A 27,005-nucleotide genomic window follows, 5' to 3' on the forward strand; every position below is an offset into this window, starting at 1 on the left:
AGAAACTGGGGGTAGGGTGGAGAAAAGATAGGTCATTCTCTACCTAATGAGAACTCCATGCAGAGTGTCCAAAGAGTAACAGATGCCATGCAGCTTAGCTGCATTAAGACCCTTCTGATCATAGGGAATGTCTGACTCTTATTTCCACCAAGGTGACGTTCAAATGAATGTTTATTTATTTTAAAAATGATTATTTTGGTTAGCTAAAGTCACTAGATGGGTGCTGAGAATCTAAAAAAAAAAAAGTAACCAAGTCATTAGTGCCTGGAGCTGCTGAAAAGCACAACTCAGGTTCCCTTGGGTTCCCTCTGACTCACAAGAATTTGCTACCCCTGTATTAGAGTAAGCCAACTGCTGTAACAAACAACCCCCAAATTCCACGGGGATAACAACAAATGATTATTTGTATAACAATCTGATTTGGAAGAACAGCTTCGCTGGACAGCTTTCTTCCAAGCAGACATCCAAGAACGCTCGTACTTTACACTTTAAGCCTCCAATATTCACTGCTCAAACCCTCTCCTGTCTTTTCCCAGGAGAAGAAAGAAGGGGGAGAATTGCATGTGGGAGTATCCACAGGCCAGGTCTGGGAGCAGGAACGTGATCTCTGTCTACTTCCTTTGTCCAGAGTTCAGGCACATGTCTGCACTTAACTTCAAGGGGCCAGCAAATACAGACTGTGTGTCAAGGAGAAATAGGGAAAAGTCTTGTTGAACATCTAGTCAGTTCTTGCTACACTCTCTCTCTCTTTCTCTCTCAACTAAGATAGACTGTTTGGGGCTCTGACTTGACCCTGGAGGCTTGAGAATCAGGAGACTGCAGGAAAAGGGCAACATTAATTAGAGGGTGATGCCCTGGAGTTTCAAGGTGATTATTAATCAGGACAATGTCATGGTCAAGAAGTTGTAATGCCAAACTAAATTTTTCTCTCTTGTATTCCAGACCTATTTTGTCAGTCTGTGAGACAAAGAAAGGGAAGGTTCTGCAGTCAGAGTGCCAATAGAGCAGAGGGCTAGGCTAGGCTTCCCAGTGCTAACTGGCACCTAGGTGTCACCCATGGCCCCCATTTGCCAGCCAAGTTTAGTGGATCATGTGCGCTGGTACTCTAGCAATAGAGTGTTTTCTTTTTGCTTTTAAAAGCAACCCTGAGTCCAGAATAAGCAACATTGTCTGCAAAGGTGTGGAAATTCCAGTCTGGTAAGACACTGGGAAAGACAGGCAGTGGTCCTAGGGGGTGATCATAGAGATGATTAGTTATTATGATGGATGTTGTGGCTTGCAACAGCACCCCCTCTTCGGGACCGATACACAAATGCTCTAGCTTCTTGGAATATCTACTGCTGACTGCTCAGAGTTCACAGTGATACCTGTCCATAGGAACTGCCTTGCCCAAAGTTAGAGCTTCCCCCTTGCATAACTCCCAGGTAGCTCATGGCCAGTGAATGCCTGCTTGGAGATTTAAAAGCCTAACCCTCTTGCCTCAATTTGGGACAACTCTAAAGAGCCATTCAGGCTCCAGAACTCCCCATAGAATCTGCTTAGGTTTCAGTTACAAACTCATTATAAGTCAGCTTCTCCTTCTGCCCAAATTTGCCTTCTTCACTGCCTTACATATGTCTACCTCAAAAACTCACCCCAGTAAACCTTCTGCATGCCAATTGTCACCTAAGAATTAGTTGATACAAAAACGGGATTTTAGGAAGTTGAGTTTCAAAATGGGACTTTGGAGATGGGTCAGTCATTGGCTCTCTGGCAGTGCAAACCCCATCACTGGTCATTGGTGGAGGAGAACTAGCCCCTGAGATATTGGAGTAGTGCAGTTATTGAAAGCAGGGAAATTTCTGTGCAACTGTTAAAACTTTCATCAGCGGTAGACTGATATGCGATATCCATAAAAGGGGATACATGGCCTAGTGCAGTGTTTCTTGTGATTGAGAGCGACAAGGGAGATGATAATTATAAGGACCATGGAATTGGGTGACTGTGGCTGAGCACAATTGATTTTTGAAAGATAAATAATGACAAGCTCAGATGATTAATCTCCATTTCAGTGCAAAATATGAAAGCTAGAGGACCTTCTTAGCAGCATTTAGGGAAACCCTAATCTCCTGTGCAGCTGGAGTACCAGGAGAAGAGAAAACTAGGCTCAGGACTTAAACATTAAACTAGTAGAGCTTCAGATAGGATTGAATTCTCAGACTCAGTAAGTCTCCTATAACGTACAGTTCCCTAATGGGGAAGGAATAGGGTGCTGAGACTTGGAATATGGCAGTTTAAGTAAATGCAGCTAAGTACCTTGACTTGCTGGGCCTTCAGAAGTCCCTTCCTCCCCTCTGCTTTGTTAAATCATCGCCCTCCCCTTCCTTGAAGATGATGCAGAGACCTCAAATAAGGCATGCACTTTACAAGACAATGCTTGCCTCTTCAGGATCTATCCCCTACCCCTGCCCCCAGCAAGCAATCTAGTAAGGAAGATCAAATTCCAGTACAACGAGACTAGAGACAAGACTGAACCTTTTATGGAAAGAGAGAGAATATACACTAAAGTTGCTGCAAGGCATGGATAACATGTCTTTGTAGTAGCTGGTAGCATATGCATGGGACTGAATCCTGGAGTACTTGATCAAGAGGAGCAGAACGTGAGGTTGGTTAATCAAGAGTTTATCTGTATGGGAATATCTCCTTTTTATATGATTTAATGCCTTTACAAGGGCACTGGAGATAATTGTTGCTAGAAGGTCTGTTAGGATCTGGAAAAAGCAAAGGCCCACACTATGTGAAGTAGAAATGCCAGAACTGCCGTGGTGAATGGTGAAGGAAGAGATCAAACAGCTCAAAGAAGTTGGAACACTAGAGTACATATACAGTATCAGGCCAGAACCCCACCAGTTGAGGATGTTTCATGGGAAGGCCTAAAGGACACTCCAGGTGTCAAACCAATAAGGAATACCTGGTGAACATGGGATCAGCTCAGTGATGGCTGTTCTCTATAGGCTAAGGCTGATGATAGGACAGGCTAATACAGAACTGGGTTTTCTAGTAGCCTGATTAGCTCCCCAAACAATAAAGTTCGAGGTGGTGGAACTTTCCCTCAGAAAACAGGGTGATTGTAATTATTGGAAAAAATTTGCAAAATTCAAGTGGCATTTGAGTTTGGCTAGAGGGAGAATCTAACCTTCAAAGGGCTATGGAGATATTAATAGAACTTATGTTTCCAGAAGCATGCTAGAAGAGCAAAGAGGATATTTCTTAGTTTACACAGGCAAAAGATATCAAGGATGGATGATAAGAAGGCTGAGAGAAACCTCTCAAATTAAAATTCATGTGACTTTGTCAAGTTTCCAAACTTGAATCAGTCCTCAGACCCAGAACACTGGAGGCAGAAAGAGATGCTGGATCCCTATGAAAAGAATCCTGCAACTCCATAGCAATTGCATTCAGTTGAAAATTTTCTAGTCCTTTTCCCAATGGACTATAGCCATTTACTCAAGTGACAGTCCATTTGGGAAAAGGGAATACCTAAACTCTTCAATGATTGTTGGACACAGAGTCAGAATTGACATTGATATCCAATATGGGACTCAATATGCCATAATAGTCCTCCTGTTAAAGTTTAATCTTGAAGACCAATTTGGGGAAATAATGCCAGTGGGGTTGTATGCGGCCGGGAAACTAGTGGAATCCTGGAATCCTAGGTCTGGCTCACAGTGGGTCCACTGGTTTCACAGACCCACCTGATTATCATTCACTGGTATAATTGGAATAGACATATTTGGAGTTTGGCAGAAACCCTTACAGTCGGTATTGGTTCCTTAACATGTACCATAGGAAATTTAGTAGGGAAAGCCAAATGAAAGCCTCTGCAACTATGCCTCCACCCCAAGCCAACATAGTAAATAAAAAGGTAACATTGAAACCTGGTGAGAATGGTAGGCATTAGTGCTACCTTCAAAGATATAAAGAATACCAGGTGATGGTCTATAACAAATCCCCATTTAATTCACCAGGATAGACCCTATAAAAATGGAATGAATCATGAATGATTCACTACTGTAAATTTAATCAAGCGGTGTCCCCAGTTGTAGCTGCAGAGCCAGATGTGATTTTACTAAAGCAGATAAATATAGCCTCCAACGCATATTAAATGGCCACTGATCTGGTGAGTGCTTTCTTTTCCATCCCTGTAAGAAAAGAGGATCCAAAACAGTTCATATTAATGTGAGATGGAAAAGACTATATAATTATAGTCTTGTCTTAGGTTATGTTAATGATTTGTCCCTCTGTCGTAATATGGCTAAAAAGGAGATGGAGTGTCTGACATTCCACAGAATATCACATTGGTCCATTATATTGACAATGCCATGCTAATTAGATCAGATGAATAAGAAGTGGCTGGTATGTTGGAAGCCTTGGCAAAATACATATGCCTCAGAGGGTGGAGATTAAAGCTTCAGGACCCTCACACATTAGTAAACTTTTTAGGGATCTAGAATTCTGGAGAATACCAGAATATCCCTTCCAAATAAAACAACAAAGAATTGTATTTTACACCTCCTACTCCTAAGAAAGTAGCATAAATATTAATAGCTCTTCAAGTTCTGGAGGCAGCATATTCAGTGCCTGGGAATACTCTTAACCATTTTCTGGGTAACATTTAAAGCTGTGAACTTTGAGTGATATCCAGAGAAGGAAAGAGCTCAGCTGAAGGACCAGATTGTGAGAAAATGGTCTGACACTTGAGCCATATGACCCAGGAGATCCTATGGTACTAGGTGCACCTATGGTGAGAGAAAAGAGTGTGCAGAGTTGATAGAAAGTCCCATAGACAAATCACAATGTAGACTTCTGGGGCTCTGGAGAAAGTCCCTGCCATCTAAAACAGGGGATGATCACCATCAAAAAAAGCAGTTACCAATGTACTGCTTGCCCCTGGTAAACACAGAGCTTCTGCTCACGAGATAAAAGGGATCTCTCCATCATGAACTGGGTGGGGCCAGTTCTGTGGCAATGCATTCTAAAATGGATATGGTACATCCAAGGTTGGGAACAAGAGCTGGAGAGCACAAGTAAGCTAATCAAGCAGGTAGCCCAGAGCCCTGTGCCATCAATCAGTTTACACTAGGGTATCTCCCATAGCTCACATCTGTGGCTTAATGGAAGGGCCTTTGTGATGAGATAGCAGAGAAGTAGAAAGTCCAAACTTAATTTATAGGGTAGCTGTGATGGATGGTGATGAGGGGAAATCATTTCAGTGGGCAGAGCTTTGATGTTAAGTGCAATTAGTCATCAATTTTGTGTAGAGGGAGAACTGACCTGAGGTAAAAATATAGATGAACCCGTGGGCAATGGTGAATGGTCAGGGGCCTGGAAGGAGAAAGATTGGAATATCAGAGACAAGGAGGTCTATGAAAAAGATGAGTGGGTGGATCTATGGAAGTGGACAGGATACATGAAGTTAATAACCAGCAGAGAACATCTACTATGGGAGAGGGACTAAACAACTAGACAGAATGACTTGATCACCTGCTAAAAACAAATTTCTGTCATTGGCAATCCTAGTGAAGGCACAATGGTTTCATGACCTGAATAGCTATGGGTGCAAGTATGGAGGCTATACATGGGTTGCCATTCATTAAAGCTGATTCAATTACTGCTACTGTTGAATGGGGGGAGCCCAGTAACTTTGGGAATGGGCTAAGAACTTTGAACAAACACCATGGGTTATTGATTATTCTTACCTTTTCATCATGTTAGCTTTTGAATGCCTTTGTGTGCCCACAAATAGTACTGAGAATGATACATTTTTCTGTAGGCCAATCTGTCTCCACAATAAATTTCTCAGATGCTTCCAGTAAGAGCATAAAGAAGAAGTACTCCCGTTCCCACAGGAGGCAGCAAGAACAAAAATCATTGGTTGAAGAAGGGCCATTAAGAAAAAAAAAAAAAGAATAAAGGGTATAGTAAAACTACATTGGAAGATGATATGCTCTTGTATATAGAAAATTCTAAGGAAGCCACACACACACAAAACTATTAGAACTAATAGGCAAGTTCAGCAATGTGGCAGGATACAAGATCAATATATGAAAATCAATTGTAGTTCTATACACAAACAATGAACAACCCAAAAATGAAATTGAGAAGGCAATACCATTTATAATGGCATCAAAAGGAATAAAATACTTAGGAATAAATTTAGCAAAAGAAGTGTGACACTGTTAAGACCAAAACCCACAAAATATCATCAAAAACACCTAAAAATTTAAATAGAAAGATGTTCCGTGTTTATGGATCAGAACACTTAATATTGTTAAGATGATGATACTTCCCAAATTGATCCACATAGTTAACACAATTCCTATCAAATCCCAGCTACCTTTTTTTTCCCCAGAAAATGACAAGCTGAACCTCAAAACTCATATGGAAATGAAAGAGACTGAGAATAGCCATAACATCTTGACAAAGAAAAACAAAGTTGAAGGATACACATTTCTTAATTTCAAAATTTACTGCTAAACTACAATAATAAATACATTGTGGTACTCACATGAAGTTAAACATATAGATCCATTGAATAGCATTAAGAGTCCAGATCACACCATACATTTATGGTCAATCAATTTTTGACACATGTGTCAATACAATTCCTTGGGGGAAGAAAAATCTTTCAGTAAATGGTGCCAGGATGACTGGATATTCATATGCGGAAGAGTGAAGTTGGACCCCTGTGTCACATCATATACATAAATTAACTCAAAATGGATCAGAGACCTAAATGTAAGAGCTGAAACTGTTAAGATTCTTAGAAGAAAACATAGGCATAAATGTATATGACCTTAGATTAGGAGTTTTAGATAGGACATCCAAAGCATAGGCAACAAAAGAAACAACAGATAAATTGGACGTCATCAAAATTTTAAACCTTTGTACTTCAAAGGACACTATCAAGAAAATGAAAAGAAAATCCACATAGTGGGAGAAAATATTGGTATTTGTAAACTATATGATGTTTATGTGTCATACATATTGTATGATTTCATTTGTACAAAATTTTTTGGAATAGGTAAATCCATAGAGATAGAAAATCGATGAGCAGTTGCCAAGGGCTGGGGTTAGGGAGGAGTGGAGAATGACTGCTAATAAGTACAGGATTCTTTCTTGGGTGATGTAAATATTCTGGAATTAGATAGTGGTGATCGGTGTACAACTTTTTAAATAAAAACTAGTGAATTGTGCCCTTTGAGGGGTGAATCTCATGGTATATGAATTATATCTCAATAGAGCTATTATTTTTAAAAGAAAAGAACGAAGGGCATCAGACATGAGGGTGGATGTGGAACACGAACATTAGGCTGACTCATCATCATGTCTATGACTATGTGCCTAGACACATGCTGTCCCCACTTCTTAGAACATTTTCCCTACCTTTATTTCTGCCAATCTATGTCTTATACTTCTCACATAACTGGAATATAAACTCTGCCTTCTTCATGTCAGTATCTAAAAACCTTATGGCCGTACTACACCCTGGTTCCCCATCAAAGAATTCAACTAGGAATTAACTGCAATCTGTACTTGCTAAAAGTGCACTTATGATGTACTATTTGAAAAAGACAGTCTAATGGGTATGTTAACTAGCTATTCTCTTAGATACTCCCAAGCTCTATCGCTGTAATGAGTTATATCATTAGAAACAAGGTACCTGGGCCATGTGACCCAGCCAGGCACAGGCATACTAGTGATATGAGTGATGCTATAATATTATATGCTCTGCTTTTATAGAGGGTCTATATAAGAAATACCCATTTGAATGGCTTATCTATGTCTGCCACAAAACTGTAATTGAAGATTTTTCCATTGTATTACCCAATGACCCTTATGTAAGGGCCCAGATAATAAATTTCTTCATTTCCAGGAAAGAGTTTGCTTCCACAGGTGAGTAACATGGATGTTTCTTTTTCCTCTCCTTTGCCTTCCTTTGCTTTTCTTCCCTTTCCTTAAACATAGAACTATCTAATGCAGTAAAAACAACCCTCACTTAATGAGCCTGCTCCTGCCCTTTATATGCTTTCCCTTCCTGGACCAGCACAACCTCCTAAGATATATACACTGTTATTGACTCTCTTTTACAGATGTGCAGACTGATGCTAAAAGAAATTAAATGATATATCCCACCCCTCACCACTGGGAAGGGGCAGAGATGGGATTTGAACCAAGGCAGCCTGACTCCAGGGAGCAGGCGAAGGCCAGCTTCTGCTTTCACTTAGGTGTATGGCCTCCCCACAAGGTTTATTTCCTAAGTCATCTGAAAAATGTTTGAATTAAGAGAGTGTATGTACTAAATACATGTTTGCTTTATTCCCCACATCCCCTAGCTGAAAATGCTCAATAAATAACATTGATTGATTTATTTCTCCAAGTGCTGAGATCCTTGGAGGAATGACCCTACATAAATTCTGGTGGCTGTGTTTATTAATGATGCAAGGGTAGTGATCGCACAGGCTGGAGGAGAGGAGGCCAGGACTGAAAACGGAAATAATTCATTTTCTTTCTTAGATGAAATGCCTGGAAGTTTCATGGCACCTTAGCAGTCTAAAGTCTGGGCCTCTGGGTGCTTGCACACTGCTGGTGGGGATTTAATCATCTTATCTGATGTATGTTTCCACGGAGTGACAGGTACTCCTTGTCCCACTTCTGAACAGATTTACTCCGTCTTATAGGTTTGGGGGAAAGACCTTTACTCGGCCAGCATGATTCAGCTGGTCTGAGGGGCTGCTTATCTGTAAACAAATTCATAAGCAAGCTAGCTGTCAGCTTGCAGAATTTTGATTTAGTTAAGTTTCCTTTCTTCCCTCTCTCCTCCCTCTTCCTACCTTACTGGTATCTCTAGGCCTGATACCTGGCCCCTATGTGGTTGAGAAATTAGCACCAAGATTTTCATAAGTGAGGACCTCACCTCCTAACCAGACATTACTGACCTTCTTGGTTTCTTAACCCCCATAGTTTCTGGTAGATTCTCATTTTAGAGTCCTGAGTGCTGCAGGAAAATGACAGGAATACTCTCTAAGAATTTGCCCCTCAAAGTGCGGTCTCTGGACCAGCTGCAGCAGCATCACCTGGGAGCTAGATAGATGTGCAGAATCTGGGGCCGCACTCAGGCCCGCTGAGTCAGAATCTGCAGGTGAGTCATATGCACAGTAAGGCTGGCGAAGCACTGTAAGGAGGGGAGACAGCTGCTCTACCGAACAGACCCCCGCCGGCCGTCCCTTGAGTGTGCCTTGGATGGAATAATAAGGTGCTGGCGTGGTGCTCAGGAGTCATAAAGAAGGGCACCGACCAGATACGTGCCTTCAGGGGAGCTCTGCTGCCGCCCTTGCTCCTTTCGGCTCTCCGAGAAGGGGCACACACATTGTACGTGAGGTCTTTCCCTCCACTGACGTGTAAAACATCTAGAGACCCGGGGTATTGCTTCCATAGTTATTAGAAGTTTCACAACAAATGTCATTAGTGCCTCCCAGGGAGTAATTTTCTCCCTTTCTGTATACCACCAGTGCTTTGTATATCTCTACTGGAGAATGCACCCCCTTTGACTTGTTTATGCATCCCCATCCCCCACAGTATATTGTACAGTTCTTCACGGCCCAGAAACACATCGAGTCTTGACTATTCTGCACCTACCCTAGGGCCTGGCACTTACCAAAAGAAGGGGGTAGGGGAAGGATGGAGTGATAGAAGGAGGGAGGGAAGGGAGGGAGGGAAGAAGGAGGGAGGGAGGAGGGAAAGAAGAAAAATGGGATTGAGTTTCAAGGAATTGAAAGCATATATATATTCTAGAAGTTGGGAAGGATTGGGCAAAATTATGCAGAGAGGCTGAGTGTTCAGAAAGAGAAAGGAAAGAAAATCTTAGGGAAATCTTAGGGGATGAAGCTTTTGGGTTACAGATAAGGGGATAAATCAAGAATTAAGATCACTTAAATGCAAGTGCAGAGCCAACATGCAAATCCAGGTCTGTCTGACTTAATGGCCTCTGCTGTCTCTGTGCCACACTGCCTTGAACGGCATAAAAGGAGAGCAGTGGAAAGACCCCTAATATCTGTGTAAGAAATCCAGTCCCCTTGTCCACAGGGGAGCACACTGGGGCCCAGAGAAGTGGATTGACCTCCTCACAGTTACAGAGCTGGCTGGTGGCAGATGCAGAATAAGAAACCAATAAAAGGGGGTGTGCCTATAGCCAGTCACATAACCTGAATTTTTCAACCTATCCCTTCCAGACCAGGGACAAGTTGTGTGTCTCGGTGGCCCCTTTGGTCTGTATTCTCGCTCTACTGCTGGACGGAGCCAGCACTGTGAGTGAGCAGCAGAGTATTGCCTCGTTACTATTCTCTGCCAGGGCCCTAGCTCTAGGTCATACATTTGCCATAGGGACAGCGCAGCCTACAGCCTTTGCATGTTGTTAGTACCCAGACATCTCTAGCCCTCACAACAAAGATGGTTTGCAGAAGTTACAGATTTGTATCGGTATTCAAACTAATTGGTGGTAGAGAAAACAGCAAGCAATTGGAGCCAGGATATTGTAATTAAAAGCCATTGAGCTGATAGAGTTATCAGGAAATCAGCAAATCAATCCCTCTATCCCCAGCCTAGATGGAAACATGTCTACTCCGTGCTTAAAGCTTCTCAGGGGAGAGACTTCAGCCTTTGCCTTTCAGTTGTTACAACCGCTGATTACTTTTGCTAGATCCACTCCCAGGAAAAGATGGGAGGATACTTCTACCTCTTGGAAGTCCTCTACTCCTTCCCAGAAATGTGTCTTCCCTTCCCCACCCTCATACTGCTGAGCCCTGAAACTGGGTCTCTGTCATCTCCCAGGTCCCAGCTGTCATTCTCTGGCAGAGAGGTGTAGGGAAGGAAGAATGCTCTTCCTCCTCTGCTGATAGATACAACCTCAGGCAAGTTCTCTAACCTCTTCTCCCTCATGTCAGAAACTGGTAGACTAGATGGCCTCTAAAAACCTTATAGCTCCAAAAATCTAATCCTCGATTTTGCCCGTGGGTTGACTTCTAAGACTTATTTCTTCCAAAGGGCATTTTAATTTTCATACAAAATATAAGGGGGGAAAAAAAAAGATCTCTCCTATATGCAAGAGAACAGACCCGCACAATGAAATCACAGGCTTTGGAGGTGATATTTTGGGGCAGGACATTATGGAGGCAATATATTCCATCTATTCATAAGGCAGCTCTGCCCATCACGATGACTATTTTCATATTTGTGAAAAGAAGCCAAGAATTGGATATGAACTTTTTGTGATTCCCTGTATCTGAAGAGCTCTTCATTTATTTTTTTGACTGTGGATGCATAAATATGCTTACAGAGCATAGCATTATATTATTAGCATGGGGTATTAAATGTGTTATTTAGTATTGGAGGTATTAGTCTCGAGCATTAGGGCAGATTAGCATTTGATGTATTAGTTCTTTGAGGTTACAATTAAAGCTTGGATTCCTGATTGTTATATCCAATAACTGAACTGTGATTTGGCTCTTAATTCTACATTGAGTTCACCAACATTGACAGCCCAGTACTAATTAATTAATGACAATTCTTTATTTTCAACTGTGTATAAGTATAGGTTGTTCACATCTTCTGATTTATTTAGACTTTCAAGGTGACAGTTTTGACTAGGCACAGCCTTTTCACATTGTGGCATTTCTTAGCCTAGCTTTCTGAGAAACTCTATGCTGAATCCATGGTTTCAAGCCTTTAAAAACCTCTTAAGGAATCTTGCCTGCCCATCCTTTACCCCGTCCACACCCCCTCTCTTCTCTCACCTGCTTTCCAGAAGCAAAATCTTTGGTCTGTTACTTTGACCCAAGCTCTGGTATACCAGACACCCCATCACTGTCTCAGAACAGAAGAGTCAGCATCCATCACAAATAACAGATGAGTAGGTCAAATATAAACATTTCTTCTACTGTGATTAATTAATAATGTCTTTTAGGCCTTCTATCAATATGGTACTTGCCTCTGGGCTCACAAGGGCACTCCTAAATATTTACTAATATTTAATAGTGCTTTTAAATGGACTTGATACACTCAGCTCTGTGGTTTAAGCCTTCGAGCAGGCAAGAAGTGAAAATCTTTGTAACTGGGTGCATGTATTTCTAAAGCCTTAATACATCACACCATCATCTTCCCAGAGCCTTCCTAAGACAAGGAGTCTGCGATAAGAAGACACAACACCCTTCTTAAGAAGCACAACTCTATAATAGGCATGCTTTTCCCCCCAGTCTGGTCTGAGTCAGAGACTTTGACAACTGAGGTTTCCCACCCCTCCACTGTGGCACTGACCCAGGTAAGATGTGAGCCCTCACATACTGACTCAGTTCTCACCAGGGCAATTATCTTTATGCCACTGAAGGTGTACGCTGCTGACTTTGTGCACAGCACCTTCTCAATTGCTTTCCTCCTCACTCTGAATGTTGTTGTGCATGGTGTGCCTTTAATTCATGGGTGAGAGTCTGTGCCCACCCAATCCTACAGCATGTAGACATGCAGAGTCAGTGCTAAATTCAGACTCTGATATCTATCTTACACCTCTCAAACCCCATCACTGGAAAGTAGCAATGCCTTCCCACCCCTTGCAACCCCCTTCCCCACAACAGCACACTCCTCTGGCCCGTCAATACCCCACTGATGAAGATGATGTCTGCTGGTTCCATCTTCCACAGATGAGTGACTTGGTATAAATTCCCCAAAGCAAGCAGTGGCTGAGTAGAGATAGACAGCCACCACCTGCATCCACCCCTAGATCCTCCCATCACTCTGGATTTCTACCCTAGAAGGCTTCAGGGGAATTGTGAAGAAAGAAATGCTGGAGGCTGCTTATCTACCAAGGATTTCAGGTCCTTGTGGGTTGAAATATGGTGCCATGATTAAATAGGATGCTGAATTCTTCTCTAGGCAACAATAAACATAGAAGGCTCTTGGGCATGTAGACATGACCATCCTTTCCGTCTCCCAGTTCATTATGTACCGGCTGAGATATAGCCCAGGTTGGGAATGGAGTACTTAGTATGTATGTGGTGACTTCTGCCTGAAGAAAATGGGGGTCATCATGCCTCCACATTGTACTCGGAGCCTGTGGAGAATAGACAGGGAAGTGGTTCTCCAAGAGATTTGCCGTGAAATGCTCCTCAGACTACCCGAGGGAGGCACTATGGTGAGAATGATGCCTTATTCTGTGTGGTGTATGTTCCACCTGCTTTTTAGGCTGCAAAAGTGGTAATCAGAGAGTACGGGAAACTCCTGATGTCCGCAGCAGCGTCGGCAAAAAGGAGCCCCCAGTTAGCAGGCATTTGCCCAGCACAAAGCCTGCAGTTCCCCTTGTCTGCAGGGACTTTGACGCCACTCTCCTGATAGTGGGAAACCCTGGTTGTAGGACCTGTGTTAGTTCTCATGCCTGGGGAAAGGGGCGGGGGTGGGGCGGGTACCCAGGTAACTCTGGGAGAGTTCCGCCTCACTCCATTCCTCATTGAACAACTCCCACATACACACAGGCACACACGCACACACACACACACACACACCCAGTCTAGCCAGACATCATTCACTTGTGAAAGCATAATCAACCACCCTCCCCCACAGCAATATCCACTATCCATGAATGCCCACGTATCACACACAGAGCAATTAAAAAAAAAAAAAAATCCAGGCAGCCCAGGGAGCTATACTCTTTTTTTTCCTCTTTTTCTCTCTCATTTTTCCCCTAAAAAAGGCCTTTTAAGAAAATATATTAAACCAGGTAAACTTTTACTCATATGTTCATGTGGCTGGAGCAGATTGACAAAGAAAACAATCACAAAATAAATATTTTTGTTTTGTTTTTAAAAAAACATTTCCCTATACATCGTCTCTTTCTAACTTGACAGAGCTGCTTTCCTGGACAGCACAGGCGCTGTTGCAAGAGGAGCCCCGGCTGGACCACGAGGGGAAGATGGGGCAAAGTGGGGAGGCTGAGGAAGCAAGGGGGCCGGGGGGAGTGAGGGGTGGGGCGCAGAGCAAGCCTGCCTGCCTGCCCTTGCGGTCCTCTGTCGGTGTCACCTTGAGTTTCTCGGGGGAGCCGGCTTGCGAAGCAGTCAGTGTCTGGGAGGGCGCAGCCGAGGCAGCATACAAAAAGTAAGAACCAACGTGGGGCATCACGAAACAACGCCATTTTAAGAAATCGGGTTAAAAAGAATACAAAAGTGACTCCACGGAGGGGGAGGAAGAGCGCTTCTGTTCCTACAGAAGCCCCCTCTTGCTTTCTTGAATAAGAATCACTTTTCAGGATTTATTTTCTCATGGTTTGGCTGGTTCTTTTGCTTAATCTCTCCCTTAGCTCCTCTCCTTCGACTGCGTTCATTTGAAAGCACCGACTTTACAGATTTGAGGCTGCTGAGTTGTAGCCTCCCTGTGTGAGTGACAGCGTGTGCGTGTGTGCGCATGCGCGTGCACATGCACGCACACGGCGAGTGTGTGCACGTGGGCAGTGGCGGTTTCTTTCTGTCCTGCCTGCTTCAGTCCAACTCCTGGAGTCCCGTCTGCTGGGTGCTGCAAGTCTCAGGGGAGAACCCTGTTGGCACTAAGGTGAGGGCTCGGATGATCTCTGCACCCTGGATTCACGGGTCACCCTGGACCGCCTCCCTGCCCAGCACTGGAGCGGGGCCCCCATTAGCTACAGAGTTTGCCTGTCTCATACTCCACGGGGTTTGGCAGCTTGGAATTGAAAGCCCTCAGGGAGGACTGGATCCTGCCCACCTCATTGTTGGCCAACTTGAGCCGATGCCGGAGCAAGCAGGAGAAAAGGTCAAGCCGGACTTTGCCGGGTGGAGAAAGCTGGTTTACCCGGTCCCTAAGCTCTATGAGCTGCAAGAGGGCAGAGTCCTGGGAACCTTGAGTGTATGGGTAGTCTAACTGGAGAATTAAGTCCCGGATGGCATCCGGGTCAAAGGGGAGGCTGTAGCCAAAGACCTGCAAGGTGTTGATTTTCATGTATCCTAAGTTCTTGGAGGGATCGGTCATCTCTAGGGGCTCGTAGTAGATTGTCTCATTGGAGCTGTCATCCAGGGACTTGATTCGGCTCCGGAGGTAAACATGGACTGTCTCAAAGAAGGTCTTCCACCTGTTTCCCAAGGTGATAGTCCAGTTTTGGCACTGGGCGGCCGCGTCCACGTTAGTCCTCTCCCAGTCAGGGAAGCTGCCCTCACTCACGGGCATGAACCAGCTCTCAGAGTGGCTGCCCCCAAACGGGTTGACGTAGATGGCCATGACAGGCTCCAGGGTGCTGTTCTTGGTGAGGCAGATCTGCAGGGACAGGGCCAGCATCACGTGCACCAGCCCCGGCTTGTACTTGTTGCTCTTGAGGGTGAGCAGCATGCGCTTCCTCCAGGAAGGGTCGAACCAGCTGCCCAGGCGCATGTCATTGCTGATGAAGATGGAGTGCACCTCGATGCGGCTGTCCCGCTTCTGCAGCAAGTACTTCAGCTCCAGGTCCTGCAGGTCTGTCTCCAGCCCCAGAAAGTTCTCCAGGGACTCGGCCACCTCTGGCCGGCACAACCCCTGGGCCAGCACATAGCCTGGGTTACAGGCCCCGCAGCGCGTGCTGTTGTCAGGGGCACAGTGGGCGCAGGCGGGCCCTTCCCCCAAGGCACACGGGATGGGGCCCTGGCAGGAGGACTGGTCGTAGGGGCAGGTGCAGCCGTGGCTCTGTTCCAGGAAGGTGCCAGGGAAGGTGCTTTCTCCGCAGTAGAGGAGGGACTGGACTCGGTTCCACCAGTAGGACAAGGACCTTCGGGAAGGGAGGTAGAAATGAATAACGAGTCCGAGGAAACACATTGCCGTCCCCCCTGAGGGTAGGAGGAGATTGACTAATAGGCAGGGAAGGTAATGAGAAAGATAAAAGCCTCAAGTTCTCTGAATGACAGAAACCCCTACTGCACCACTTTGGAATGACTGAGTCAGGCCCGGAGCTCAGCGTCTGATGGATCAACACCAGAAACGCTTGACATCAAACTTGCACTGGAAGCAGCCAGCCTCATCCCTCCCCAGTACCACCTCCTTTGCTTATTCCACAGCCTACAGAAGATTTCCCATAGCCTCTGTATCAAAACCCCTCCTGTAGTTTTCAGCCTTTGAGCTTGTCGGACAACTGGAACTCCCCCCTTCCCAGCGTCCCATCAGTTTCTTTCCCACTTCTCCGTCCCTGTCCTTTCTATTCCCTCTGCTTCTGTCACTCTGCCACCAAGAACAGGAATTTCCTATGGCTGGCTCCCTCTTCAGATTTACATCTCAGCCCCTCGGATACCTCCTCAAAGAGGTCTTCCGTGACACCCTTCTCAAAAGAACCACCCGGTCACTCTCTGTCACATCGCTCTGTTTTTCTGTAATCCACGGCAAGGATCAGGATGGGACATTATTGGTTATGGGTTACGTGGCTTCTCGGCAAGTGCCACGAGAGCAGGGACGCTGTGTGATTTGCCAGCATATTCTCAGAAACCAGGTGAGCACTTCAGAGTGATTTGTCGAAAAAAACAAAAAGGAACCCCTCTCAAGAGCCCCTGCTGGTCTGAGCTCTCCACTCAGGCTTCCCTTCTTGCCGGTGCCTCAGTGAGAGCTGCATCCCTGGGTTGTGAGGCCGCTCCCCTGCCCTGCAAGGCTCCACGCCTCGGTGCACCACTTCCATCTCTCGCACACAATCTGGCCAAGACTTCCTTCTCCACGGTGGCTTTTCTCTCTGGCTCTTGCTTTTTACTAGACCATGTCTCTGATTTATGTTCCACGAATGTGAATTTAAGTGGCTGCCTCATAGTTAAAATTTTACAGTTTTTATGTTTCTGGATATTTATTAGATCCTCTCAATGAACAAATACCCATCTCCCCGACACACACACACTGCTTAAAATTAGGATATGCAGTGTGCACTTGTTGAATCAGCGGGCACTGGAGGGGATGGATGAGGGAGTGTCTCCGACTGGACAGCCCCGCTCTGCTCTCGAGGCAGCGGGGCCTCGCCTTCCTTCCCTTCCGTGACCGAGAGCAGTCACTTGTCTGAGGCAACCCACTGCATGCATTCTCACCGTATGCAGTTGGAGGGTGAGCTTCAACTCCACCCCTTTCTTTCCTAAAAAAACGCCTTAAAATAGAAATGGGTGAGAATTGGAGTATTATTAGAACAACATTGGAATCCACCATAATTTATATAGAAGTAAAATTAGCCTCTCTCTGTTTCCTCTCTTTCACTTCAGACACAAGTCGTAATTGAGCAGGACACACAAGGGGGTGCAGACAGCAGGGGAATCTCAAAGGCCTCACGTGGGTCCCCACGACCAGATCCACCTCGCTGGACAGAGGGCCCTCCCCCAGCCTCAGCAGCTGTGGCGGAAGGCGCCGAGCCCCGGCCCCCGGGGGCAGGGGAGCTCACCTCTCCTTGGGCAGGCGGAAGCGAGGCTGCCGGTGGCAACGCTTGCAGAGGTTGAAGAGCCGGCGGACAATCCGATGGGTCTTCTTGAACAGCAGTTTCAGGCTGGTTCCCAGCTGCTGGTAGCGGTGCTGAAGGCTGGTGTCCATGGCCCAGAACTGGGAGACGGCCGTGGAGTTGAGGAACCGGTCATCGGGCAGCCTTTTCAGCAGGGCCTGGAATTCCTCTGTGGGCAAGGACACAGAGCTGAGCTCAGGGGGCGTCATGCAGACCCTGGGGCGGGGGGCAGGAAGGCACCCCCCAGACCCAGCCGGCCCCGGCGAGTCCCTGCCCGAGGAAGGAGGCTTCTCATCCCCTCTCCCAGGCCCTTTTATATATTTCTTTTTCAACAGCTTTATTTGGAAAATAATTAACATACCATAAACTATAGCTTTAGGATTCTTTTCTCTCTTTCCTGTCCCTAATAGGCTTCTGAATTTCAAGCCCGATTTCTGTCACTGCCCAAGCAGGCCAGAGGGGCTGCTTTTGCCGAGCACCTTGGGATGCACCACTTCTCCCTTTGTGACTCCTTCTACATCATTCTCAACTACCATAGTTCAGTCCTCTTCAGTCACACCACAGACACCCTGGGGAAGGTGTAGGGCAGCCACCAAGGGAACAGTGCCCAGCGGGTACTGTGGACACAGGGAGACTGAGCGCCCAGCTCAGAAAGCTTCTTAGAAAACTATCAGTCCCTGAGCCCAGCCTCTCCCGTCCACATCCTCCTCTCGGACTTGGGAACACCCTTCGTCTCTTTCAAGCTTCAACTCTTGGCAGATTCCCATTCTTTCCTATGGCTAACCCAGAAGCAAGATGCTCCCTGGTTCTTGGTGCCTACTGCACGTCTGAGTTCTCGGAGCTTCCTGGGCACAGCATGTTTGCTGAATTCATGCTCAGACCTGCTTTTACTTGGGACCTGTGGCCACCGTCTCCTGGCGGGGGGGCCAGATAGCCCTCATTTACTCATTAGGAGTAAATAACTCATGGTGGTGAGAGCCCGACGTCATGTCCCACAGGAAGCAGCACTGAACATGTCCTACCATCACAACTCCAGCGCAGCTGGGGTTGTAGGGACTGCAATTTCTTCACAACTAACTGCTATGTCTAGGACTTGAAATGACAATGCCTGGGGCCTCAGCTCATTCTCACTTCTCAAGCACCTGGTATTCATCCCTCTCTTCCCCTTCCCCAGTGGTCGGAGAATCATACCTAGTGATGACATTAACAACTAGCATGTACATAGTTCTTTTTATTTTATTATTTTTTCTTAAGAGACAGAGAGAGGCAGAGAGAGAATCCCAAGCAGGCTCCAGGCCCAATGCAGAGAGCCCAACATGGGGCTCGATCTCACCATCCTGAGATCATGACCTGAGCTGAAATCAAGAGTCAGACGCTTAACTGACTGAGCCACCCAGGTTGCCCCTCATACTTCTTTTCCTAAAACATTCAAGCTCACAAAAGAGCACAGGGAATAACAGGATAAACTTCCATGTGCCCACCACCTAGATTTGGCCATTTTGCCATATTGGCTTCAGTCTTTTGTTCTGTTTCGTTTTGTTTTTTGAGAAATAAGGCAAAGAAAATATATAATCGAAGGCCCTAAACTTCCCACCTCTCTCCATATCAATGTAACCACTCTCTTGGATGTTTTATCATTATCATATATTTCTTCACATTTTCTGCAAACGTATTTATCTGTAAAAATATTAAGTATTGGCTAGTATGTTTTTAAGCATCAAAAAATAGTGCTACATACGTCTTATATTTAATACATATTATAGTATTATATTGATATAATGTGTATAATATATAAGCTTTTTCATTTTGCTTTGTTTTACCCAACACTCATTTAGTGTTGAAATGTATGAATGTACCAGAGTTATTTATACATTAATTTTATCTACACTATCCCACATGAGCCTTCCATCCACCCATTATGATCACTTTCCCTCTTTTACAGATGAGGAAATGGGGGTATTGTGAAGCTGCATGCTTAACAGAGGTCATAAAACCGGTCAGTAACAGTGTGTCTTAGTCTTTGGAGGTTGCTCTCAGAAAATGCCACACACTGGGTGGCTGATAAACAGCAATTTATTTCTCACAGTTCAAGAAGCTGGGAGTCTAAGATCAAGACGCCAGCACGATCAGGTTCTGGTGAAGGCCCTCTTCCCAGTCACGTAGGGCTAACTCTTGGCTATGTCTTCATGTGGCAGAAGCAGAGAGGGATCTTTCTGGGGCCTCTTTTGTAAGAGCACTAATCCCTTATCACCTCCCAGAGGCCCCACCTCCCTGGGCATTATATTTTCCATATGAATTTTGGGGGACACAGACGTTCAAAGCATACCCAGAGCAAGGATTCAAAACCAAGTCCTGAATCTACATCTCAAGGTAACATTGATATTCGTTATACCCGCAACAAGCCATAATCAGCATGTACTGGGTGCCTCCTAGAACTATTCTATGTACTTCATTCATTCAACAAATATTCCTTGTGCACCTTATGTGCAGGCACCGTGCACAGGCAAGTCCTACGCCCTTAAATATGTTCACCTGAACTTCCTAAGTCCTTAAAACACATCTCTTTGGTAGGGGTTATGTCCATTTGCCTCGACAACAAAAGATAACCACTCAAGAGTTGAGGTGGTGATATAACCTGCTAGGGGTCACGGAGACAGGAAGTGGATGAGCCACGGTCCACGCTGAGTTCCCACATTCTAGTCCTGCACCTCCCGGCTATTCGCCAACGCTAGGGAGGAAATGTAGGCCAGCCGACTGCTCACCTGATTCCTCAAACTGCCGGTTGTGGGTCACCCAAGAGTCCCGGATCTGCAGCAGGCTGTCCTCCATGGCCTGGATGTCAGCGTCGGGACAGTTGCATTCTGGGAAGGTGAGGCTGCACTTGCACCAGCAGTCATTCCCCCTGCAGACAAGCTCGCCCTCGGAGCTGCACGTGATGTAGCTGAGCGCCGCGGCCACAAAGCGCTCACGCAGGTACTCAGGCAGCAGCACCTGCAGGCCTAGGGGAAGGACGTGTCAGGGAACTGTGGGGTAGGACCAGTGGGGACTCGGTTTCCCACACTCAAGGCTGCAGGATCCCCAGCTGGGGTTCTGCAAACTTGTGCATTCTGGGCCCAAGAATGGTTGGTCACCCCAGGGCCTGACCCTGTGGAGCTGGTTGGATAAAAAGGGTTACACTGCCTCCATGACAGGTGGGAGAGCATCTGAAAATGCAGATGAGGAGCATCAAAGCCCAAGGCTTAGTCGAACCCCTCACATCCGCCAAATTGAGAGCACGCGCGTCAGACGCAGGGCCTTATGGCTATGCATCAGCATTTCTAGGATAGAAACGGGAAGGTGTTTCAGATAAAAGAAGAGCTTACAGCCCTCATGGGGGAGGAATCAAGGCTCAGTGGGCTTTTCGCTCTGCTTCTGATTGCCATCCTGGTTGTGGCTTCACTGAGCTGAGCAGCAGACATCCATCCGAAGATGTTATGCTGAACCCCCTCCCGGGCCTCCCACCCCAGCCCTGATGACCAAGGAGGCTGCTCTGGTTAGGAAGTGGGACAGGTGTTGCTGGTACGCAGCGGCCAGGCACCGCACCAAGTACTTTGCAAATATGATCACAGGTAACATCCTGGGCATACTGAGGCTCCTCTAGGTGAGGAAATCTGAGCCCAGTGGCCACAGTGACCTGCCCAAGTCACAGTGCTAGTGAGGTTGGCTTGGTGTCAGACCCTGTCCGTGGTACCATCAGGTCATACTGCGTCACTGGGACTAGCTGCCTGTCTCAATACGCTTTAACTCTTAAGGAGATTTGAAAGTTAGATGTTGGTAGGCATCCTAAGTTCAGTCAGACCTGGGCAGGTATGAATGGCTCTCAGCTCTCTTTTCTAATTAGCTGCCTCTGATCTTGGATATAATCCACTAAATTGCTCCAAGCTTCAGTTTTCCTACCCAACTGTGGTGGATATTAGTTTACCAGTAGCAGAATATACTCCCGATTCAGCTTCAAGCCACACAGGGTGGCTGTTGGAAGCATATCAAGAGATGAAGGACAGGCATGCCTTTGGAGGCAGCCTGGGCCAGGTTCGAGGTCATACCTGCAAGAGGCTCCCCCAGTAGGGACATTGTGAGAGACTGTGCCAGGAGGGTGAGGGACAGGAGAACTTCTGGATACGATGAGCTCCCCTCTCCTCAAATATCTGCCAGCTCTTTATTGTCACACCCTTGACCTTGTCCTTGGCGGGAATCAGAGAGCACAAAGTATGTATCCTAGTCTCAGCAGACCTCAGAACCTCACTCAGAACTACAGCAGCAGTGGATGTTCATTGTTCTTGTTCGAGAGCCGCCTCCTATTCTGAACTGCTCTTAAATTCTCCTTTCTTGATGCTGTGCCCACAGTTGGCACTTGAGCAGCCCACCCCACATACCCTGTCCACACGCTTGCTTTCGACACACGCCCTTCCAAGTCCTTTCTCTTCACCTCCCCCACTCCCTCCCTCCTCCTCACCATAACATTTCCCATTGCTATAAAATAAGTACCCCGAGCAATGTCTGCATGAGTGATGGGCTATAAAATTAAATGGCATAAACTATTCCAAATGAACCACCAGACATTCCGAACTTCACTCATCGCTAATTTCCAGACACAAACCCAGCCCATTGAGGGACACAGGAGAAGAGGGATGCTAACTGCATAAGGGGGCTCTAAAGAAAGGAGTCTTTTACTCCTTTTTATTATATACTCCTTAGATTCCGAAAGCGCTGATGGGTTGCATCTGGCTCAGGTTGCCTGGAATTTGTAATCGTAGATCCTGGGTGAGGGCTATTGATTTTATAATACCAAGACAATAATATGTTAAACAGAGTCCAATTCAGTTAGGTCTTAAGAAAAATGAACTTTTCCCATTGCCAAACAGCTCTGTTTGAATCAGTTCACATAGCCCTGCCCCAGGATGCTTGGGGGACAGGCAGTCGGAGCTGGGCGCCTCCCCTGAACCTCCCATCCTCTGGGCCTCGTGCCACCCCCGTCTTTTTGCTTTCCTGTTTGCAAGCCTGTTCTGTTCAGTTCTGTCTGCAGTGGGGGCTCCCGTTCCTCTCAAACTGTTCTCCTGGCTTTGATCTCCCATGGGAGATGACACTAATCACAGAAAGTAGGGACCACTCTCAGGGTAACCAGTGACCCCACAGTTTGTAAAGCTCTCAGCTGAGCTAGAGGTGGTGGCCCTATAACCACTCTGCAAAGGCTAGCTATTCCCCAATGTGTCCGTAGGACAAAGCAGAGGGTTCTTTGGGCAACAAAGGAGATCATCAAACTAGGCCAAGGTATGGATGTGGTATTGCTGTAGGATAGTGACAGAGGTCTTGGGGGGGACTACCATGTGGGAGGGTGTGGGTGTTGAGTGGTATAAACAATGGTCTTGGGGGCAGGATAAACCATGTCAGAAAATTTCCCAAAAGAATGAGGGAAAGTTGTTCCATACAGGTCCCAGAACTCCTGGTGGTTCTGGTCTTCCGAAGGGTTTAGCCAAATGAGGCACCTAGGACTTTTTCCTGCTCCTTGGTGATCCAAGCTTCTCAGCAGGTGTGAAAGGTATTGACAACCCATCCCATCACAGGACGGCTTACCGAGCAACTGCACTTTGTTCTCCGGACTCTGTACCAGGACAGAGCTGACCGAGTCCAGGTTGTCGTAGTTGCTGCAGCCCAGAGGGCCGGTCCTGGTCTCCGTGACCTGGAGAAGGAGGGCACGGTGTGGATTTAGCTACCAAGTGGAGACCACCCCTAGGCACATCCCTCTCCAGCCCTCCGATCTCAGGCCCCGTGTCCTGTCCTTGACCAGCCCAAGAGTGCATGTGTCTCCCTTCCCCGGGGGCATGAAGCCCCCTTCCTTCCTTGTTCTAACACAGTGAGTGGTCGGTGGTGGAGGGCGACCAATGGTAGGTTGTACACAGTGTGAGTCTTTCCGAGGGAGCCGGAGGGAATTTGCCTCTGGGAAGAGAAACTTCAACGTAGGCAGAGGAAGCTGGACCTCTAAGCCTGAGTGCCCCCCTTCTCCTCCCACAGAAGGAGACAGGAGGCCAGATGTGGGCATTGTCAGCCGGCTGGCGAGCCCAGCTGCATCACTTGACGTGGTACTCTCAGGCTTTAGGGATCCCGAAGATGAAAAGCACTAGAGAAATATGAGTTATGAGTATTATTATTAGTATTAAACATTTAAGTCCCACCTCGGCACTGAGACGTCCTTAGAGAAAATCAGCCATGGGCTTACTGCATATTTTAATATGTATATTAAATATACATAAACTCTTATAGCCATGTAATATTCCAAAACACCACAGAATCATTTTAAAATATTATAAAGTTTGCCTATCCATTTTTCCCTGATGTTTTTAAAGTATAAGATGAAAAATGGGGAGCTTTAAATGCACTAAAATAATTCCCCAATAAGAATGATGGGGATCCGCGGCCCTTTATTCTCAGGATCTCTGAAAGCTTTGCCAACAATCAATCAACCAATCAACGAGTATTTATTGAGCAGCCACTGTTCAATTCCGTACAATTCATCACACATTCATAGAGCACCTTTCCTGGAGTTCTTCAAGGAGTCGGCCCTGATACCTCTGACCTCTCCTGGTTCCAGGCACCTCTGCTCTGCAGCAGGCATAAAAGTTGCAGTTTTCCATTCTTTTCCGTAAAGATGTGGTTCAATTCTAGGTCCTCCACACACTAAAGGCTCCACGGAGCTAGGCTCATATTTATTTTGTTCACCATGTTGTCAACAACGATGAATGCAGCGCCTGGCACATAGTAGATACTCAATAACTTAGAGCATGTGTAATATGTCCCTGGCGTTGGGGGGTGGAGAGGTGAGCGGAGATGCGCAAGTTACGTGCTGTGTCCTCCAGGAAATTGCACCCTGTGGGGAAGGCAGGTGCATATGCAACTGGTGGAGATGCATCCAAGCCGAGCAGAAGCCAGGTGTCAATGCGCACTGAGGCAAACAGAGCCCTAAACAAAGGGAACACAGGGGAAGCAGCAGCAGAGGAGGCTCAACTGAGCTGGTCCTTCAAGGTAAGTAGACATCTTATTGAATCACTGTATTGTACACCTGGAAGTAATATAACACTGCATGTTAAGTATACTGGAATTAAAATAAAATAAAATAAAAAGTAAAATGAAATAAATAATAAAGAGAAGTAGAAGCGGCCAGGAAGAGAAGGGAAGGAAGGTACTCTGAGAACAAGGACAAGGGGCAGTGTGAGCTACAACACACGGGCTTGAGCATGTGGAGTGAAAAGGCCCAGCACCCTGCAGGTTACCAGCGGGAAGTCACCAGGTGAAGAGCAAAGTAGAAATGACATTTTTAAAGAGAATTTAGGATTTTTAGTCTTTTTTTTTTTTTAAGATTTTATTTATTTATTTGAGAGAGAGAGAATGAGAGACAGAGAGCATGAGAGGGAAGGGGATCAGAGGGAGAAGCAGACCCCCCGCTGAGCAGGGAGCCTGATGCGGGACTCGATCCCGGGACTCCAGGATCATGACCTGAGCCGAAGGCAGTCGTCCAACCAACTGAGCCACCCAGTCGCCCCTAGGATTTTTAGTCTTAAAAATTACTCATGGAACAGAGTAATTAAATGAAGTATGGTTTGACACTGACTAGAAATACAGTAGGGAGACGGGAGAGATCCTCGTGACTTAAGGTAGTCTGAGAAGGCTTCATGGAGTTGAGCCATGAAGGATGAATAGGAATGGAGGGGAAGGGGGAGAGAATTAGGAGAAAAAGAGGTGATTACAAAGACCAAGGGGCAGCTTTGGCAGATGACAAAAAGGGCCCATAGAGGTAATGGAAGGTGCACACATTCAAAGAGCATCTCACATAAGCTTTCAGAAAGGGAAAATAATTGTGCGCTAATTGGTTTGTTGACAGTACACGAAAAGCAGCCAAACCCAGCCCGAATAAAGAATGGGACCAAGAGCACGACAGGGGCAGGAACGACCTCTCTACAGTTGCAAGTTCATCCTCCAATGTCATCCCATTTAACCTTCACAGAAACTCTGAGACAAGTCTCACTACTATCACGCTCCGAAGAAGGAAACCAAGGTTCAGAGAGTTACGGTGCCCGAGGTCACAGAGCTGTGAGTAGCTAAAACAGGATTTTAGTGTTTGAATCCTCAGTCTCATCAGTGTTCCTCCTGTCTCCTGTGAGGGCACGTCAAAGGACTACAGAAAATAAAGTGACTCAAACCCCTCTGGATGACATCACTTCTAAAAACAAGTATAAACAGAGCAGTTCATCCAAAATAGTTGCGATCTGCCCTCTCTTCAGAATGTGAACACTGGGCAAAACAAATTGTATAGACCTGAGACCACAGTATCCTAATATTACAGATGAGGAGACCTTGGCCAGACAGGTGAAACGATTTATTCAAGGTCACACATCTAGTTACCTGCAGGGCTAGGATTCATTCAACTCATGCACACCTTCTTTCACTCTCTCGTTTATTCATTTAACTATGCAAGGAGCAGCCAGAACTCACCATGAGTAAGGCACAGTCATTGCCATCAGAAGTTTAGAAACATATTTCTATAATCCCAGCGTTTGGGCTGTTACATGTGGGCCTGCCTCCCTGCACAGGTGGGCACTGGTTGCTGAACAATGACTCCGTATTGAGTGAGTGAATGATGGGCTCGTGGTCACCCTGCAGTGGGAAGGCAGGGCCAGGCTTCCTTCAAGGGAAAATGTCTGTGAGAGGAGCCATGGCCGAGGACTGGCCCAGCTCTTCTGGAGTGGGCTGGACTGAAGGGCACAGTGGAATGGTGGGTGAGATAGTGGGTGGGATGGTATTTAGGCCACTGGCCTTTCCCCGCCTCCAGGTAAGCTGGCCACCACACAGTCATGGAGCTCTGCACTGGCTTTGCCATCCTCCCACCCAGGCCTGAGTTGGTTGCTCACCAGCAGCGGGTCCAGGCAGGGAGGGAGCTACATGCCGTATGGAGGAGTAGGATGACCCGCCAAGGAGGAGAACAGCGAACAGCCACTCTCCTCTCCTTTATCCCCCCACAATCCCTACCTGCATACCACCAATCCTGCTGCTTCCCCACCACCAGCACCATCTTATGCAGCATTCCGGGCTGGCCCTGATGCTGTTTTCTGACCTTGACTTTGCTGTTCCCAAAGGTCAGTTCCACCAGAGGACAATCAATTAGGTAAGTCATGGAGAGGCTGTGGGTAGCTTCCCTTTGTCAATTGTGGCACGAGGACAGGAATGAGGAAGAGACGAAGACTATGATCCCCATGCCCATTTCCGTAGAGGGAAGGAGCCGAGCCAGATCTCCAGGAATGACGAAGGCTCACTCAGATGACGCTAGATCCCAAAGTCACGGCTCTCTCCACTGCCATTCTGCTTTGAGCCACCTCTGTCCTTCTTAGAGAGATGAGGAGATGGGAAGGAAAACAGGACCTGGAGAGGGTCCTCTTATAGATATTGCCTGGGCACTGGTTTG

General features: G+C 46.4%; 1 protein-coding gene across 1 annotated transcript in view; it reads right to left on the minus strand.

Annotated features, from left to right (window-relative positions):
- Nucleotides 1-13,948: 13,948 nt before the first annotated feature.
- BRINP2 (BMP/retinoic acid inducible neural specific 2) overlaps nucleotides 13,949-27,005 on the minus strand; it is a 50,602-nt gene continuing 37,545 nt past the window's right edge. Inside the window, exons 4-7 of the mRNA XM_035010735.1 lie at nucleotides 23,126-23,231; nucleotides 20,278-20,514; nucleotides 17,462-17,684; nucleotides 13,949-15,829 (exon numbers count right to left, since the gene is read on the minus strand). Coding sequence (XP_034866626.1) covers nucleotides 14,713-15,829; nucleotides 17,462-17,684; nucleotides 20,278-20,514; nucleotides 23,126-23,231 — 1,683 coding nt within the window. The 3' untranslated portion in view covers nucleotides 13,949-14,712. The remainder of the gene's footprint in view (nucleotides 15,830-17,461; nucleotides 17,685-20,277; nucleotides 20,515-23,125; nucleotides 23,232-27,005) is intronic.

Source organism: Mirounga leonina, unplaced genomic scaffold (assembly GCF_011800145.1).
Source record: "Mirounga leonina isolate KUSES-001 unplaced genomic scaffold, KU_Mleo_1.0 Mir_154, whole genome shotgun sequence".
Lineage (NCBI taxonomy): Eukaryota > Metazoa > Chordata > Mammalia > Carnivora > Phocidae > Mirounga > Mirounga leonina.